The sequence below is a fragment of the Chenopodium quinoa genome, unplaced genomic scaffold (genome assembly GCF_001683475.1).
Source record: "Chenopodium quinoa cultivar QQ74 unplaced genomic scaffold, ASM168347v1, whole genome shotgun sequence".
NCBI classification, from domain to species: Eukaryota; Viridiplantae; Streptophyta; class Magnoliopsida; order Caryophyllales; family Amaranthaceae; genus Chenopodium; species Chenopodium quinoa.
Genome location: NW_018742987.1, coordinates 2,324,948 through 2,344,406, shown reverse-complemented (window position 1 = coordinate 2,344,406; position 19,459 = coordinate 2,324,948). Strand labels below are relative to the sequence as shown.

Below are 19,459 nucleotides of genomic sequence, written 5' to 3'. Positions count from 1 at the left end.
GCAAGATTCTATTCGATAATTAGAGATGTTAACAATAAGTTCGTACATTGACAAGCGTCAGAAGTTACTAACGTAGAGTACTCCGTGTATAATTTTTTTTTTTTTTTAAAAAGGTTTGGCCATTGACCATCCGGATTTGATGTAATGATCCACGTGAAGTCTAAAAGCAGTTGTATTTCTCAAATCCCCATTAACAATCCAATTGCTGCATCACACTAATCTATCCCACTTGATCTTTCTTACGCCAACATTTTTACAATCTTCATTCATTCTTCATCCCTTTCCATTAATCATAATTTATCACCAGATCTACCTCCATTTATGTGTTCTTCCTGAAGATCCAACAATTCAACAATGGCGAACAATGCTAATCCCTCGCTAATGTCGGAGATTGGCCCCGATGGTCTCTTTCGTGAAGCTCCTGTCATCGCTTACACTGAAAAGGTTTCTCTCTCCTCTTTTTTTCTTCCGGTTTTTTTAATCTCATTTTCTAATGTTAGGTTTTTGGCGTTCATGATAGATTATCGAGCAGGAAAAAGTTCAACTCCAGAAGTAAGTTTTTATTCTTTTTTTTGGTTGATTTTAACTTAATTAGTTGCGTTATTGAGCATAATTCAAGTTGCATTTGTGAAATGAGTGCAAATTGATCAGGAATTTGTGAAAAAATTGCGCACTTGTAGTTTGATTGTTCTAAATTTGCTAGCGTTCGTTGAATTGAGTGATCAAGATTTGAGTAGTGATCCTACTATTCAAGATTTGTGCAGTGTTGCTTTGATTAATGACTTTGATTATGCTAGTGATCAATTTTCTTTTGAACATTTTGTGAAATGAGTGAAATTTGTGCTGAATTGCTGTAAAATTGAAATCATCAATTATTAAGCTTGCGACTACACGACTACTATAGAGGTTTGGCTTATTACACTGTCGACCAAACTTCTTTTTAAATTTGCATTGCAAAACCAGTAAAACTTGTGCTGAAGGCTGTGAGAATTGAAAAGCCGAAGTTTGTTGGATTACTACAGGGGATTGGCATTGGCTTACTGTGTCGTTGACTCTTGAGTATCCGATGTTGAGTTATGAAGAAAGCCAAGACAAGCCATTGAGCTAGCATCATCTTTGTCTTTTATAACCACCATAAGATAAGAATATAGTGTGCTAAAGGTTTTTGATCATTCTTGTATTATAAAACCAGTGAATTTGTGCTTGCAAATGAGTGGAAGTCATGTTAAAGACGGTGACAGTTGAAATCCTGAAGCTTATTACTACTATAAAGCATTTGCTTATACAGTTATACTTCATACGAAGTATGTTGTTGTGAGGCTTATATATGTGCAGTATTACTTGCAAGTATCAAACTCTAATGAGAGAAGTCATTGAGCTGGTATCAAACTCTTGCGTTTAAAGGACCTTTTTTTGTTCATAAGAAGCTGTAGGCTTCATTGCTTCATGGTCTATCTCAGCATGAGGAATCACGTTTGTTGACCGAATGTGTGGAACAATTGCCTTTTCGCTATTAATTATATTTATGAAAAGAGGAATAGCATTAACCAGACATGTATTGCATTGATCATATATGTCATTGTTTTACTTTGTGATTGTAGTGTGTTGTATATTGCTACATCCTTGCATGGATGCTGGTCTTATTGGATCTTCTTTTTGCTGCATTTGTCAGATATATAGAGGAAAATTATTCAAAAATTCGTGATGTTGAACGTGAATTTGCCAACCTCAATTTGGAGCTGAAACTTACGGCAGGATCAAAGCATGCAGGTTAGCTTTGCTACATATACTGTTGACCTTAATTATTTTGACTAGCCTTCCTCCTATCTCTATACATGTTTAGAATGGAATTAGTTTAAGAGATTGCATTAAATCAATGGTTAAGAATCGAGGAGGATGCCGAAGTAAAACAATGTAAGCTTGTGCATCTACCAACTTTTTACACCAATCAACTTGGAATATATGAAAGTGGTAAAAAGAACAAACGTTGTTGAATAGAGGCGGATTTTTTTGGGGAATGTCTAAAAAGAAATTCATTTGCTGATATCTGCAGCATTTGAACACTTGAGAAAGAAGATTGAGCTTCAAAATGAGCAAATTAAAGCGGCTAAGATCAAGGAAGAACAAGCAAAAAAGGTTCTTGCTTCTTTACTTGAGTTGGCATTTTTTGTTGGCAGTTACACTGTTAGATGTTCTTCAGATCCTACCACCTCATTGGTTTGGTATTATTGTTTTTAGAGTCAGTAAGTGACCCTTTTTAAATTATTAAATCAATTTTTTTCCCCCCTGTTAATTTGTGAAAGAAGGATAAGATCGTTCAATTGTTATCTGTGAAGTACTGTATTAGTCTGTTTATTTGTGAGTTGTGACTAGACATTAGTTTGGAACTTAGACTCTGATAGATATTGCTTCAATTTGAAATCATGTTGGACTACCATCGGAGAACATATCTACATCTTCTTTAGATTGATCTTTTGTCATCTAAAATTGTTGCAATTTTATTGCTTTTATGTCTCTCAAATTCATTCCTTTTGCACCATGGTTGCATACTTGTGTATCTATGGGTTTACCAAAGCAATATGAGGAAGAGAGTGGATTATTGTATGCTATTTTGTGACAACGCAGTTTGGGTGGATAAAATGGGAAGAGTGTTTATGATAAGTTAGGAATTTTGAAAAGAATAAGAAAAAAACATTAGAATCACAAAGTTATTTAAAGCTTCTGGCTGTGTTGAAAAAAATGCCTACTTATAGTTAAAGTTTTAGTAGGGTGGGATACCTCGACCTTGCGATCAAAAGTTAAACAAAGATGATACCAAAAGTATAGCCTTTTCTAATTAAGGAGACATTTATCTCAAGGGAATATGTGTGTGTGTGTTGGAGGGGGGGGGGGGGGGTGGGGAGTAAGTTTTTACAATTTTCATACGACTCCTTTTGTGTCTTTTCTCAAGAGCAATAACAAGTTTTTTAAGAATCCTGTGAAATTCCGCCGGTATACTGGATTGTTATCTCTGTCCTTTTTATTACTAGATTTGTGTACCAAATGCACCATATTTTGGAATATATATACCATGTTTCTGTATCAATGCGTTTGATTTGTTATATTCAATTTTACAAATTGTGTTGGCCGAATATTTTCTGAATGCCAGGTATGGGAGGCTGCTTTAAAAGTTGTGCAGGATGAAGAATTAGTTAAGCAGAAGCTATGTGAGGACCTGAACCAATTGGTATATCCATATACCTCGTGTTTTATGTGCTTGATTACTTGTATGTATGTGCTGTTTTCTGATGCCGCTATCTATACTAGGTCCAAGAAAGCAGTAACTCCCAGTATGCAAGACTCGAGCAGTTGAAAAGGCGGCTAGAAGCTTTGAATCCAGGAAGAGCGTCAACATCTACTATGCCTGTATGTTGTTTCCGATATGCACGTTGTTTGGAGATGTTGTTTTCTTTGTTGGTTAAAGGTTATCAAAATGGAATCTGTTCACGGTCTTTGTTCTGCAGCACTCTGTTCTATTCTTTTTGAGGATATTGCAAGAATTTAGATAAATGTGTTTCCTTTCACACAATCAATATCAACGGGATTGTTTTTCATTAGCTTGCTGTCCTAGTAAGCATGAAGCTGCTCCCACTCTATTTCTGCTTCAATATATTTTTTATTTAATAATTTTGGGGGCCGGGGGGAGTGGTTGGAGAAGGTGGAAATCTGGCTTTGCTTCTATAATGACTCCTTTTGTGTAATTATACTGGTTATATGTTCTTTGTCTGAGTTTCGCAATGAATTGTTGAACGTTCTTTATTAGAGCCATTAAAGTGATTAAACTACTTCTCTAGAAGATATATAGGGTAGACTGCATGCAACAAATCAGTATTGTGGAATTATTGATCGCATCAACCTATTGAGGTTAGATTTATGGGATGCAGGGAGAGTGTGTGCACTCTTCACTCTTGACTTTTCACCTCCCCATATGTAGAGTCATCCATTTTAACAGGACTTTTGAAGGAGAAAGAGTCGTATAAGTAGTAAATAATAGCAGAAATCGATATTAGTTTTATTAAAAATTTAAAACAACTGATATATGTGGTGTAGGTTTTGGATGAGGAAGCAGTATATATGTTCTACTTGTGCTGACAAAGATGGATGATTTATGGGTGCTAAGACTGAGTTTCTGTTTGATGTTGTAATGAAATTTTGCAGGATAGCACGCCAAATAATGCATCAGCTGCTGCTTTGACGCAAGAAGTAAATGGGGTGGTTTCAAACACTCCAAGTCAAGGAAATGATGAAACTCATGAAAGTGTACCCACTGTTACTGCTCATAATCAACCACCTAGTGCTGATGGAGAAGGAAGAGGGAAGAAGAAAAACCTATTACAAGGAAAAGGAAGAGGAGTTGGGGCATTGTCAAAAGGGAGAGGGTCTGTGACTGGCTGGACTGGTTCTGGGTTTGACGTGGATACTAGAAGTTGAGTGGATCTCAGTGGCATGTCAAGGTTTGTGATGAGAAAAGTGTCTCAGATTATGTGCAAAAGGTACTCTTATTTATTTTAGATTCTTTACATCCTGTTATAGTTTGGATTAGATCTTCATTTGTGAATAGTGATTGTCTCATTTACATTAGATTTTAGATGTTAGAATATCTGATTGCAGTTCAAACTCATATCAATAAAGTTAGCTGCTTAAGCAATTTGTCTTGTGAGTCGTGTTTATTGTTGGCTGTAGTTCATTTGTAAATTGTGCTTTTCTGCTGGTCAGACTTATCTTGGGATGAATTCACCTTGATACTTCAGATCAATAATATTTCTTTTTCTCTAATTTTGGTGCTTTTCTCATGAGCTTTGCTATCACCGCGTTGTCTGTATATCTCCGCCTTTAGGTCTATATAAACCTTTTTACTACTTTTTAAATCCAAATGATCATTTGTGTATATCTCCTCCTTTAGCTCATAAAGTTGCACATGGAATGGGTAGCAACTTACAAGAGAGACATTTAGGCTGGCCAGCTGGACTAATTTGTTCTCACTTTTGATCAGCATCATGTTTGTAGGATGTTTTTGTGATTTCATCTTAAACTTCATGTGTGCTTGATGGCCTTGATTTTAAATCTTTCTTTTTCTCCAAATAGGGGGGATTTTGCAATTTGTTCTTGGGTGGTACTGAAGTTTTCAACTTAGTTAGTTGTATAGTTCATTCGTAAGATGTAGGCCTCATTGCAGCAAAACCCTCACGGCCATCCTTCAAACCTGTAGAATTTAGTAAATACATATAGTCACTTAAGAGCATAGTAACTTGTGAGACTTTTGAACTTTCTATATCTGGAGCAAACTGTATTAGGAGTCTTAGGATCTTTTTTTTTTTTTTTTTTTTTTGGCAGCAGGATAAACAAGATTAAAAAAAAAAAAAAAAAAAAAAAAACCAGTACATGATATTAAGATGATCTGGATCCTGGGTCTTATTAATACTTAAAAAAAATTATAATGTTGTGCTCTTTAAAAGCCCTAATCGCTAAGATGAGTTAACAATGCCTGAGCTGAATTAAGATGATCAGTTTTATCAATTCTCTCATCTAGATATGAGGTATAGGAGGCATGAGGAAAATGGGGAGAAACAAGAGTTAAGGCTGGAATAGATCCCTTTGTTTGTCCTCACAGGAAGGGGGAGTGAGGCAAAAGAAAGACAAATCTCCAGGTATAGTCATGGCTGAATATCAACATTCAACAATCACGTCAAAACCTGGAAGAAATTGTACTCTTACCAGCCAAGCCTTCCCCATTATAAATACGGAAATATATCCAGAAATTAGAAAGATCTGAGTGAAATTAAAACCCTAACGCCCCACCACCACCACCACCAAAAAAAAATAAAGAAAATTCCAGAGTGGAAAATGACTGATGATATAATGATGGAGCTCTGAATGTAGTACAAGTACTGGATCATATTTTTCTGTTTTCATCGCATTCAATTTTTGGCAGTTTATATCAAGCTGACGCAAAAGGTCCACCACCAGCTATAAAATTCACAGGACTGCAATATCCTTAAAGGACATTAGATAGAGGGTTGAATGTGATAGTTATTTTATTTGGAACCCAGATTCTGTTTTTAAACAGCTAGTCAACATTCAATTTTCAGGCAATTACCATTACCTTCACAGTTTTACTATCTATTCTTGTTTCTATGGGTTAATGTTGTATCCTGTTGGTACTTTTCTGTTTTGAGAAGCTTAGGGGTATAGAAAGTAGATTTGTCTAATGGTTTGGTTCGAGTAGGTAATTTCATGTTTAGGCCAGGTTGTTTTGGGTTGATTTTCTGGATCGATTTTACATTTAGGGTTTCAAGTTGAGAGACGGCTTTTGAACTAGGCTACAGCTAGGGTGGGCTGGTTGGTAAACTAGTTTTTCGTACGTGATCGTTTGATTTACATTGAAATTTGGTTGACAAAAACAATTTGCACTTCCTAATACTCCATAAGTTCGACTACCTACAAAATAGGGAAAGTTGTCTATTGAGTTCTGCACTTTCATTTAGCAATTTAAAAGGAGTTATGTGGGTTAAAATTGAATGACTTGTACGGTGTGGCAATGAACAGTCCAAAACTCAGCCTATAAATGATCCTGAAAAAATATCGTGAGGGTAATATTGAACTGAGGATGCAGGAGGACAAATTGATGAAAGAGTGTGAGTGAATGTGGAAGATGCAAAGTAGAATATTTTCCTAAAAAACCTTCATTCACTTTTTTGCATTTTCAGAAGTTTTTTCATCTTGATGCGCCAATTAAATTGACCAAGTAGAATCTCTGCATTTTCTGCTGCTTGAATGAATGCATAATAAGTTACCAATTCAAAATAAGTTAGACGTAATTACTGCACTTCACATCTTGAGAGTGATAGTTGTTTCTCTTCATGCATGCCACACTCATTTTTTTTGCTGACAATTACACACCTGAATTCCCCTTTTTTGGGCTCCTAAGATTCACCTTTTTTCCGTTATGCATTTTTACCCCGTTTGATTTCCTTACTTGGTAGTAATTGTGGACAATAATGTAGACGGTATTCGATTCTAAGTGTAGTATAAATGTATAATGCACATCCCTCGCCTAGACTTTACCACCCAAGGCTAGCTCCTTTATCGGTGATTGTGAATTGGTGCATTTTCAATTTTCGGGGTCATTATGACTTATGATCACCTTCATCGTGAATTCATCATTAGTCAATGACAAAGATCAAAGTATCTATATGTTGATTTTCTTATCATTACCTACATGATTTTCATTGGTCAAAATAGGAATCTTGGTTATTTTGCAATATTTTGTTCAACTTAATATCTTCAACACAAACATGGGAAAGGGCAAAGCTCTTGGTAGCTGTAAATAAATCTTCTCTTGATTCAGTATAAAAAATTAATTGACTTCTAAGTTGAGAATAGTGATTTCAACAACTTTCTTTGAATTTGAGTTCGATCATGAGCTGCATTATCCTACTTGTCGAGCAATTAATGCGAACCCGCTTTAATTGAATGGCAATCCCAATATATGGTCAGTCAAAAATATCAATATCTTACTGTCGATTTTTTTTAAACTAAATTTTTAAAACTTTTATTTTAAATTATAAGCATAAACTCTGAGAATTCGAGCAACACCGATTTTTTTTTTTTCTCCTTCTATTAATCAATCACTTTATCACTCCGTTTTTCTTGATTTATTTTTCCATGTTTTCTAAATCTTTATATTCTTTTGAATTCTCCACTTTCATATTAAAATGTAATTTACTGAAGCTCGTCTGAGTGTATTTACTGCATTCTGTACCTCTGCAACACGTTGAAGCCACTATCTTACCCATTTAACTTCCAACTTTTCTCTACTAAAAAAAACTAATCAAAAAATAAATAAATAAAAATCCCACCAATATCATCTTCATTAAAAAAAAAAAAAAAGTTATGGCACTTCTTACTGACAGGTTTATCATCACTTTCGGTTTCATAGAAGAGTCAGTTCCACCTAAGAAGAGAGAAAAGGGAAGTGTCACTTTTATCCCATCTTTCCCTTTCTTTTAGTGATCTCACATTATTAGCCTCAAGAAAACAGTTCATTTGTCTTAGGGCACAGCCGCACAGGGGCAAAGGGCATCAGAGTAGGGGTGTTAATGAGCCGACTTGGACACGAGTTCCACTTGTAACACTTAATGAACCGAGCTAGATAAAAAAACTGAAATCGACATTGTATTAGAAAAAGTTACCAGCTTCACAATACCTGTTTCACAATACTTAATTATCCTGGCAGAGTTTGTTTATTTTTGTTTTCGGACAAAATCACACAAAATTGAAGGTAATTCTTGCAAAATAAAGTTAAAAGGAAAACAAAACAAAACAGGATCTGCTGCTAAACATCTGTAAAATTGTAAAGAGTACTACTGTACAAAAAAGCTCTCTTTTACTCCTAAAAATTACTCTGTAAAACTCATAGTAGCATTATAATATACCAAAAATACAGAGTACTACGGAGTAGTAGTAAAGTTTTCCTTTAATTTTACCTCTTTATATTTGTACTGACATCTGCAAAATTAGAGTGTTCTTTCTGATACAATAGTAATTAATAGGTAAATACATGTAAGAAACTCTGCAGTTTTGTCCCTATAGTTTAATTTATTGAATATTATTTTCACTATACATCTTTGTCTTCCATTTTTCTCATTGAATTCTATGAAATGACAATTCATAACACCATGTATTAACTACTTGTACGTCTGCTTTTATAGTATGGCAATTGTAATAATGCCAATGCTCAAAACTCCCGAAAATTCTGTGACTTGTTGACTCTTTCCTTCTTCAGTACTTGTATTTTTTATTTATAGCATTAACCTATCTTTGTTTCTCTTCTAAAACTTGTAGAAGTTACATTTTTCACCCTTCAATATTAACCTTGTACTTCTATGATAACCCTTTGGTTCGATCCGCCTTATGTGTTGTCAACAACATATAATATAATAAACCATTTTATAGGATCCGCTTATCTTATTAGGCATACCCCAAAGTTCTAAACTCGTATTAGGAGGAGAGTCGGACAACATTAAACTTCAGTAGTTTGTACTCCGTACCTATATAAGTAATATTGAAAATCAACTTACATTATAAAACAAAATACCCTATTTGCTAATGTATATCATCAATTTTGCATGGAGAGAATATTGAGGAGCAAACCATAGGAAAAGGCAAAACTAACAAACCACCAAAAATGAAGGAATCATCCTTTTATTTAATTTTTACTGCCATTTGTTATGTTTTTGCTTGCCAATAACAACAGTTATTGTTGGCTAGCCTTTGCCAAAACAGTTACTGTCCCCAAAGTTTTAGCATTCAAAAAGAATTTTAAGTTTTCATAAAAAAAAAAAAAAAAAATTGAAAGTTTTTTTTTATTTTTTTTCGAAAGAAAATTCCAACCATCCCACGTGTAAGTTCGAAAATATATGAGTCTCCAAATGGGCAAGGTTCCAAGCATGGGCTTGGGACCATTACCAACAAAATATTGCAGTAGCTCGTCACGTGAATGGCCCATGTGCTATTTTTTATGCCCAATTTTCTCTTACTCTCCCTTTCATTCAGGTGTATTCACTCTTCTTTCTGACTCCTCCCACTTTGTCTTGTGCCATCATTTTTAGACCATATTATTATGAATTTATGATTCCTACTTTTTTTCTTACTAGTTAGGATATTATTGTTAAGAAACATGATACAATTAGCATTGTCTTCATCTTTCAACCATACCATGAGGTTAGTTACTTAAGTGTTTCATTTCATACTTAAGCTAAACTGATTAACTGAACTAAATATTTTATGAGAAGGAAATTAGAAACTGAATTTATTAGAGCTGAAGTGACCTGAAATTAAGCTGAAGTGAACATACCCTTGGTTTTTTTTTTTTTTTTTTTTTTTTTTTAAAAAAAAGTCTCTAGATTTTCTTTAAATTGTAAACTTTTTAATCCATCTTAATAGTTCTTATTTGAATGATGATTGTACCCTCATAAAAAAAAATTTAAATGATGAAGGGAGTACATTATATATATAATATGTCATTTTAGAATTTTAACCTAAAGTTTTAACATGGATGATAACTTTTTTGAAATTAAAGATAAAACTCATTGAAATGGAGTTGAATTGAGAAGCTAACAAATGTAATCTATATTCAATAAATATTCCCCTTTGTCTTAAAACCAACTATCAATATATTCATCTAACCCAAACATGTTCATCACGCAAGTTCATCATTTTGAACTTATTCAACAGCTATATTTGCAGAATCACTAGTTTCCATTTTCAACTTTTAGTTAACTATACAATTAAAATATACAGAGAATATATGCTTAATCAAACCAAGTTTAAACTCTAATCTTGAATAAGTTCAACATTACAACATAACATAGAATTCAACTTTTATGGCTCACATTTTTCAAAGAGATTAAATTACTCATTAGCACCTTACCTTCTAGGAAATGGGATTTGTCCAAGAAGGTGTGACTTGAGTAAATAATCCAAAATAGACCCTTATAGCTGAGGACCATGTACTCCAAAAGGACCATAACTACTCTAATACACATAGATTTTCGCAAATTAATAATGTAAAAAATAATCGCGGTCCTAAATGTCCGAGATTAAGCCTCTGATCACCTTCATCATATCATTGGAGAAACATTATTCAAAGTATTAAGCTCAATTCAAATTTTATTATTTCTATATTTGTGGTATTAATAAGGTTAATGGATATACTAACAGAAGCAACCAACAAAAGCCAACGACTAACAAAAATCACTAATTAGAACCCATTTGACTAACATTTACATGGTCCCACTCATCATTTCCTAAATCCTATTTTTGAATCAAACAACAAGAAAAATCTCAACTAACTAAAACAAACATTTTATTTACATCATCATTATTATTCACTAACATCAATCTTCCCTAATCTAATAGTAATTTGCATGGAAACTGCTACTTCTACTAACCAATGTAGCACATTTCCTGGACTAGTGAGTCCATAATATAACGTTCAATCTCTGTAACAATGTCGTCGCCTTCGCCTTGGTCGTGGTAAACAATCATATCACTCGTTGCTCCAATTCTTGGCATGTCTTTCTCAACAAGTGCATCAATATCTTGTAGTGTTTGACAATCTGCACTAGGAAAACTTCGAATTTTCGAGCACAACGTCTTCACTAATTGAAACCCATTCATCTGTGTATCATGATGATTTTTCTGATGACGACGACGATGATAATGATTCTTGAGTTTAACATAAGGTTTTAACATATCAGCTAACATTTCATCAACTAAATGAAATATTAGCTTTCTGTTAATTGAAAGATTTAACTGTTCACAAAATCTGTCACTAGTTGTAATATAGTGAGTAGCTTCTAAAGTGTGGTAAATTGATGGGTCTAAAGGGTGTGATGGTAAATACCACCTCATAAATGAAACAGGGGTATCTCTGTCAATTCCAGTACATTTCAGTATTCTACTGATGTACTGAAACTCCATTACGGAAGTACCTGTACCTGTACCTGCATCCTTCCTACCACTCCTCCAGCGGTCGGTGGGTGTATGCGTCGCTTCTTCTTGTCTCTTTTCGTCTATCCGTTGTCTCGGATAACGAGATAACCGTGCCGTGGTGGTGGTGCTGGTGGTGTTGTTGATGATAAGCCGCTTTGAAAGCTGAGCTTCTGATGAAACTCCCTATGAATAATTTTTTAAAACTTTTGATTAGTATGACTATCTTTTGACTATGAAGAAACCAATACAAACTCAAAAGAAAGTAGATTCATATATAATCATAATAATAAGAATTAAAATATCCAATGCAACCGTTATATAGTACGGAAACTTGGGCTAGAAAAAAAAAAAAAGTTACCTGATTGTCAAGTAATTTTGTAGGAGAAGGTATTGGAGAAGAATCCTTCTTGAGGGAGACAAGTGAAGGGACTGTCCCGTGAAGAAGATCACTAGACAACATATTCTTCTTGCATTTCTTGCTCGTTGTCGTCGTTGTTGAAGGGTGAACAAATTGTTCCTCTTTCTTATTCCTTATTGAATTGTAGGACTTCAAAGGCTTCTTGCTTGGCGTCGTTGTCGTAGGTTGAACATGCTTCTTTAAGCTTTCATCCCCGCTTTCGACTGGTTTCGCTTGCAATGTGACCGTCTTTGGCGGAGGCACTACTTCAGGAACAGCTGGTGGGAGCTGTTCCGAATTTTTCGAGTTCGTATGCTTATGGTTTTCGTCACTGTAAGTTTTATACCTCGGCGAAGACTGATCTTTTTTGGACTTCTTGGGTTTTATTGTTGTTGCTGCTTTTGTTGTTGAAGATGACAAAAGATGTTCATCTCTTCTATGTTCTCTACCAATTGTGTTAGTAATATCAACACCAACTCTTCTACTAACAGTTTCCTTAACTTGTTTCATAATCTGCCTAGCATAATAGCTAGGACTCTTAGCAACTTCTTCAGCATCATAGTTTTTCCCATCTCTTCTCTTGGTAGTTATCGCGGAACATGAAGGCCGCGATAACTCCATCTCCCTCTGAATGTTGTTCTCCTTGTTGATCTGGAGAGATAATCGATGGTGATCAACAACATCCATGGACCGTCTTCTTGTTGATTGCAATGATCTTGGTGTCTCGGGCGAGGACCGGGGGCCGGGGCCGTTGTCACTGTAGGAGGCTCTAGTACCAGGAGTACTACAAGCACTACAAGATTTTCTTGTTTTGGTGGAAATGGGAGGGGTTGAGGATCTTATGTGTGGAGAAAATGCTTGAGAATGTGATGATCTTGGTGTTGTTGTGTTTGATTCTGGGAGAATATCTAAGCCCATTAGCCTTGCTACAAGGGTTGGTGTCCTTGCACTTGCAGGAGAACAACTGCTTTCTGATGACAAATCTTCTATTTTACCTCTTGGCACTTGGACTAGTTTCAGCGCTGTGTCTCTTCGATTCGTTTTCCTCTTAATATCCTTCTGAAAAGCATAACATTATTTTTATCATATATAGAATAAGAAGATTAAGAAACCATTAATAATGATTTTTTTTGAAAGAGGGTGGAAAATCTTACAGAAATGTGTAAATGATCATCCTTATCTTCTTCTGTGACTGATTCCAAGCTGTTTCTTGGCGCTTCTACACCTGAACATTGAGAACCAAAAAAGAAAAATCAAAATTTGAAAATGTGGTTTAAAAAAACAAAAGAAAAAGTATGATTCTTTTGTAAGACTGTTACTACTAGTTCTACCTTTTAGAGGGGTGGGGTCATCTGGAAGAAAAGAACCATCTTGAGGATGTAAGCACAACTGAAAATGCTGAAAATCAAACAGATGAAGTACAGCATTCATGCATCCTCCTGCAGATGCAGCAGCAGCCGCCACCGTAGCCGTTGGTGGCGTAGTCGGTTTTCTTTCTACTCCTCGACTACTACCACCACTACGACCATTACCATTACCACTACCACTACCGCTCGTCTTTCCTTTCTTAGAGGAGGACTTGGTACCCCAGTTTAGGTACCATTCTCTACCCATAACAAATAGGCTAGCAATATTTATTTTTTCCTCCTCTATCAATTTAGTTGGTGTTCAAAAAAATAAAAATAAAGGGTGTTAGAAGAAGTAAATGTACAAAGAAAAGGGTGAATATATGAGTGTGTGTGTCTGAAACTGTATGTTGTTTTTATATGAGAGCACTCACTCCCAAGTGCTTACAGCAGCAAAGACCGGGAAAAAGACCAACCTTATTTTCTTTCATTGGGAATTTGAATTTATAAATATTGAAATTATTATTATTATTAGAAATTAAATTGTTATTGTTATTAATTTTATTATATGATCTATTATAGCTTAGCTTAGACTACTGACAGTCCATGAGGTTTTACATTCAAAAAGTTTGGGGGGACTAATATATTTAATTGGATTTGGTATGTTAGTAATTAAGATTGTTTAATTGGTGTTACATGGACCACACTATATATATTTTCTAGCTATGACTTAAACTATGAAATATGCTATTGTACATGAATTTAATCTAGACTTTTTTTTGGATTTATGGCTAGCTTGTCATCAGTGGCGGAGCCACATTAGAACAAGGGGGGACAGTTGTCCCCCCATTTTCGGAAAAAAAGTTTTTTTAAAAAAAAAAAAATCAAGAAAATACAGTAAAAGGCTATAAATAACATATACTTACAGTAGATATCACAATATTGAATATGGTTTGGTGGTTGAGTCCTTAGTAAGGTTGTGTTTTGGTCCTAGGTTCGATTCCCTACTCTACTGTTTTTCAGCTTTTTTGTTTTTTTTTTTCCCCTACTTCTTGTTTTTTTTATTACATACTCTAATTTTCAACAACCTTTTTAATTTGATTTTTTATTTCCTATTTCTTGTTTTAGGATTTTTAATGTTATTTCTTATTTCCTACTTCTTGTTTTTAATTATCGCTTAACTAAGTGTGCTTAAACTCAATTTTTTTTTTTACATTTCTAATAAATAGATTACTATTAATTAATTGTTTGTAACTGTGTTTTAACGAAATACATATTAATAATATGATTGATTTGAAAAAGTTGAGTTTATTTTTTCGAATGTAACTCAAACCCTGGCCCTTCATATCTACCATCAATTTGTTTTAACGATAATTATTTGACTTTATGATAAGGTAATTAATTCGTATTTATCAATTATGTGATTACATAACAGGATTTACAAATATAAATTTATTCATTTTTGTTGGATAATTTTCTTAATATACAATAAAACTTTTTTACCCCTCTTTTTCCATATAGAAATAATTGGCATATGTGATTTCAAATAAATATTAAACAATTTAGGTTATCAATTTTTTTCTTGAGATTTTTGCCGAAACTTTAACCTCCAAAATTTGTCCCCCCGAATTATAAATCCTGGCTCCGCCACTGCTTGTCATAAATATTATTTGAATGAATTTAATCTAATTGATTTCTCTATATTTGTCTATTTATGCCTACTTTGACAAAATTGTTTCCATGTCACTATCAAATTGATTTGTCTATGGACTAGGTTTGGTTGCTAAATTAATCTTTCTAAGCTTTTTTTTTTTTTTTGGATTAAATAGAAGAAGAGAACTATGTTTAAGTATTTTGCTACAGAAAACTTGTCACATCTTGTCAACAAGTTTTGAAACCAAATGCACCATTGATTATGTTGTACGGAGCAATTACAAGAGAACCATCCATAGTTGTAGTTGGCTAATACTCCTATTTGGTTTTCAATCGATCTAGTGGTGTCTTTTCATATAACTTTTCTAGTCGTAGTTTTCACCATTTTCTTATTCCTTATTTAGCTAATTAAGATATAGTTGATAGAATTTTTCACATTTTGTTACACGAAGTATAATAAATGAGCAATCAGTACGTTCCTAGTTTTCAAAATTTGTTTTTGGTCAAAACCTTGCGCATATGTAGGAGAAAATTAATACGGAGCACAGAGTATTTCTTTGCTTTCATACTTCTAAAATTAGAGAATAATTACCAACTTTCTACCTTTTTCCCACAACCTAATTCATATATCTAGTAAAAGATTTAATACTTGAATTGTTGGTTAGATTTAATTTTGGTGTTGAGAAAGGTACAAGCATGTAAAAAGTTAATTAAAGAAGATGAGAGATTTGATTAGAAGTCTTGGGATTATAGGTCTCTACTCTCTAGTAGTTTAACTCGTTAAGTAAGTTGCATTGACTTGCATTTGCATAATTATTCAATCATTGAAATGTCCTTTGCATGTGGGTCCTTTTACCTCCACACTTCATGAGACCATTCGATCACAAATTTAAATTTATTGAGGTCCAGTCAATGATTTTATATATTTCTAATAGTACTAACTTGTTTGAGACTAGTTGATTGAAAAGACTATTCCTAACACAACCACATCAAGGGAAAATAAAGTATTTTCCTATCAATAAGACAGAATTACATATGAATAATAAAATATCTCTTATAAAATAATTGAACTATATTAAACCTGTGTAGTCGTTTTACAATCTCTAAGTGAAAAGAAATGTTTCTAAGTCCCTTCGATTAAAGAAAAAATTGATTGAACCACAATTAATTGTCCAACTCAATATAACTAATCTTTACACTCGTTTCATTTGTTTTCATCCCCAAAAAGAAAAAGGTGATATAAGAATATTGTTTGTGTATTTTTGCTCCCTTTTTTTGTTATGTTAAGTCAAGATCAAAAACCCTATAGTAGAAATATTTTGGGAAATTTATAAATTGTACTATACATTCAACATACCCCATTAAAATACACAACTTTAGTTCAAAATTTGAGCTCTTTCAACAATAAGATAAAAATCCCTCCAAATTTTTCTAGAGTAATAATAAAATAAATAAATCATTAAAAGATTTAAAACACAAGGTGGTGGTGTGGTGTGGATATGTTTATTAGGGATCTGCAAAAATTAATTCAACCATTACGCTCATGTGACATCCTATCAAGTACTAATTATCCCTTAATTTTTTAAAAAGTCTTATAGATTAAATAAATATAATCATGATCTAAGTAAGATTTTGCATATTAATAGTACCATATAATAGTATAGAAATTGTATTGGTAAAATCAAAAATTATATCCGTTAGTTGTTGTTTGTTGTTGTTGATAAAAATCATGGGTGACGCAAGATAAAATTGAAGGTATTCCTCTTGGGAAAAGGGGAAGGCCATATAAGATTATTTCAGGTGTAGCAGCTGATCGAGCAGAGTGTAAATTTGCATATGATAACTGATTTTTGCTTGCTAGGTGTCATCTTTGTGTTTGTGCAACCAAACTTCTTGTCTCTCCCCCTCTAGCTTCATTGTGCCCTTCTTTGTTCCCCTCCCAAAAATGTTAAAGCTCCTGTGATTGAATTCCGTCTATATTAATATACCCGTATATATTAGTAATTTAATATAGTTTTAAGCTCTTGTGATTGAATCTTATCTATATATATTATACAAGTATAATTTTTTTGTAATTCAATTTGAATGGTAGGAAAAGAATAAAATCACACTGATCTTTCATGACTATTGATACTTAATATTAAAGGTTTATTTTATGAGTAAGGTAGCGAGTTGAAGTAGTTAGGACCTAATTTATCTTTTGGTATCCTTTAAGAATGGATTAAATTAGTTTCTTATTTTCAATTTATTGAGAAAAATGCGAGAATAAAAATAGACATAAAAAACACATATTTATGTGATTTGCTAACAATGTATAAATTACACCCACAAACATGTAAGATAGAGTTTTATTGATCTTGACTGTAGCCCCATATATAACGAAGATTGTACGCTTAGAGGCGTTCCCCCTGAACCCCAATCCAAGAATGGTCGTTTGATGGGGTTTAACTGATTTAAGACATATTTTAACACGTTTAATTAAAAACAATCAGCATGCACACATTCCTACATAAGCACATACATTGATGATAAACATCAAAGTAAGCAAGGGCTCAAAAACAACTAACTCCACTTATGAGTATAGCATAAACACCTATAAAACTCTGTTGGTGATTTGGTACTGTACTTTTTAGTTGCTAGTCTGTGGAATTTGTTACGTCGTATTAGTACTACTACTAGCACACATAATATTCATGCAGGTTTATTTACTTACAAGTAATAATTTGCTGCATGTTTATTTATTTTGAAGAAATATACATGTTTATAGTTCTATGCATATGGCCCGCTAGCCGCTACTAAACAACGTAAACTGTCTAAATTGTTTGTTGATGGGTCCAATTCATCTTTATATAATGGTCCTCAACTTAAATATTCCATTTTTTTCCCCCAAGTTACAAACTTTACTATCCATTTCACTTATGACACTACATGGTATATTGCAGGCTTGAAAATGAACGTAAATACCATATCATACACATAAAATGATAGTTATTATAAAATTTAGATTCATAAACAAAAATTGTAAAGAGTTGGAATGACAACATATACATGATCCGCTACAGTTATTGTTTTGTATAACACGTACTAATTATAGTGTTCAAGATTTTTCACTGATTTTTTGATACCTTCTAAATTTTCTATGGCATAACTTTGTGTATGACCTGTTTCATTAACATATGCGAGTAAAAATTATTATTCAAAGAGATACTCGGTAGACTGTAGTGAACAACATTTGTTTCTTAAGCTCTAGTCAAATTTTGTTAAAGTTGATTTACCATTACTTACTAACTACCACTATAGGGATTAAATTCCATTATTACTCAATTTTATTGATCTTCTAAAATCTTTTTATTTCCCTCCCTTCTAAAATCAGTTTATACCTATGTATATTATAATAGTATTGTAACTTAATAGTATTGTAATTGATTACACCTTTCTATAAACTAGGACTTTATGAGTACATACGAAGTATATCTTATACTATGTGGTTCTTCCGTACTAACCATTGCATGTTAAAAAGTTACACCAAAGGTACTCTTGTAGGCCATGGATGGCATATTGGCATGTGAACTATTTATACTTGGTAGTATATATATTTGCTATTTTGCTGCACAACTTCATTTGGACCCAAATAATGCAAGGAATAAATAATACTGTAGTCTCTAGAAAGGAATTCAGAAAGGTAAAGCAATAATACCTTCAATTCCAAATTACATACATTGTTTCTTTCAAAAGATTTTAGTTCGGATCACTATGGCACATTTGCGACCTAATTCAAATAGCATTCATATACATTTATTGTCGTAGCTAATAGTATAAGTACGGAGTCACTAGCTTATAATTAATGAATTAATTTAAAGATAGGATCACGATCACTACAAAGTACTTGTACATATCTAATCATGTTGGTTACTACATACGTATATGACATGGTGATAATGCTTTGTATGTGCGCCTGGGTGCATGATGTGCCTAAGGTGTGGCACATGTCTGATCTTTTAAATTCATACAACATGATATTTGTGGTTGAAAAAACTACATGCTTAAGTCATATAGCAAGTAAGAACTTGACTCACTTGGTAAGACTCGTACACTAAATTCTTGAGTTGATCAGGTCTTAATTTGTTTTACTACCTTATTGGATCATCAAATAGTGTTCCAAGTACTTCGCATTAGTTTTCTCGATATTTACTACTCCATAGCTTATTTTTTGACACAAAAAGTCAATTTGTCTAACAAGTTAGACAACTTATAAAAAATGACTATACGTAAAATTCTAATTCAATAATCAAACTCGTGTTAAGTTCATTGCGCTATTGCCATGCATATTACTTGCTTGATTATAATACAATTAATAAAAAACGATTGAGGACTCTTTCTGATTTTCTATTACCATTACCAATACTCTTAACTCAAAAACCGCAATTTTTATGTCCTTTTTTTCATGTAAACATGCACCTTTACTAATTATCGACGAGCAAAGGCCATGCATTAGAAACAAAAAAGTGGATCAAAAGTGAAAAGAAGA

General features: G+C 33.3%; 2 protein-coding genes across 2 annotated transcripts; one reads left to right on the top strand and one right to left on the bottom strand.

Moving 5' to 3' along the window:
- Positions 1-88: 88 nt before the first annotated feature.
- LOC110729739 lies at positions 89-4,815 on the top strand. The gene is made up of 7 exons (XM_021909525.1): positions 89-444; positions 521-552; positions 1,673-1,770; positions 2,054-2,136; positions 3,149-3,226; positions 3,307-3,405; positions 4,198-4,815. The coding sequence occupies exons 1-7, from the start codon at positions 355-357 to the stop codon at positions 4,468-4,470; spliced, it is 753 nt and encodes a 250-aa protein (XP_021765217.1). The 5' UTR covers positions 89-354; the 3' UTR covers positions 4,471-4,815.
- Positions 4,816-10,665: 5,850 nt separating this feature from the next.
- On the bottom strand, positions 10,666-13,748 carry LOC110729738. Its single transcript, XM_021909524.1, has 4 exons — positions 13,264-13,748; positions 13,087-13,157; positions 11,894-12,991; positions 10,666-11,718 (listed from the first exon to the last, which is right to left on the bottom strand). The coding sequence occupies exons 1-4, from the start codon at positions 13,544-13,546 to the stop codon at positions 10,987-10,989; spliced, it is 2,184 nt and encodes a 727-aa protein (XP_021765216.1). The 5' UTR covers positions 13,547-13,748; the 3' UTR covers positions 10,666-10,986.
- Positions 13,749-19,459: the final 5,711 nt, after the last annotated feature.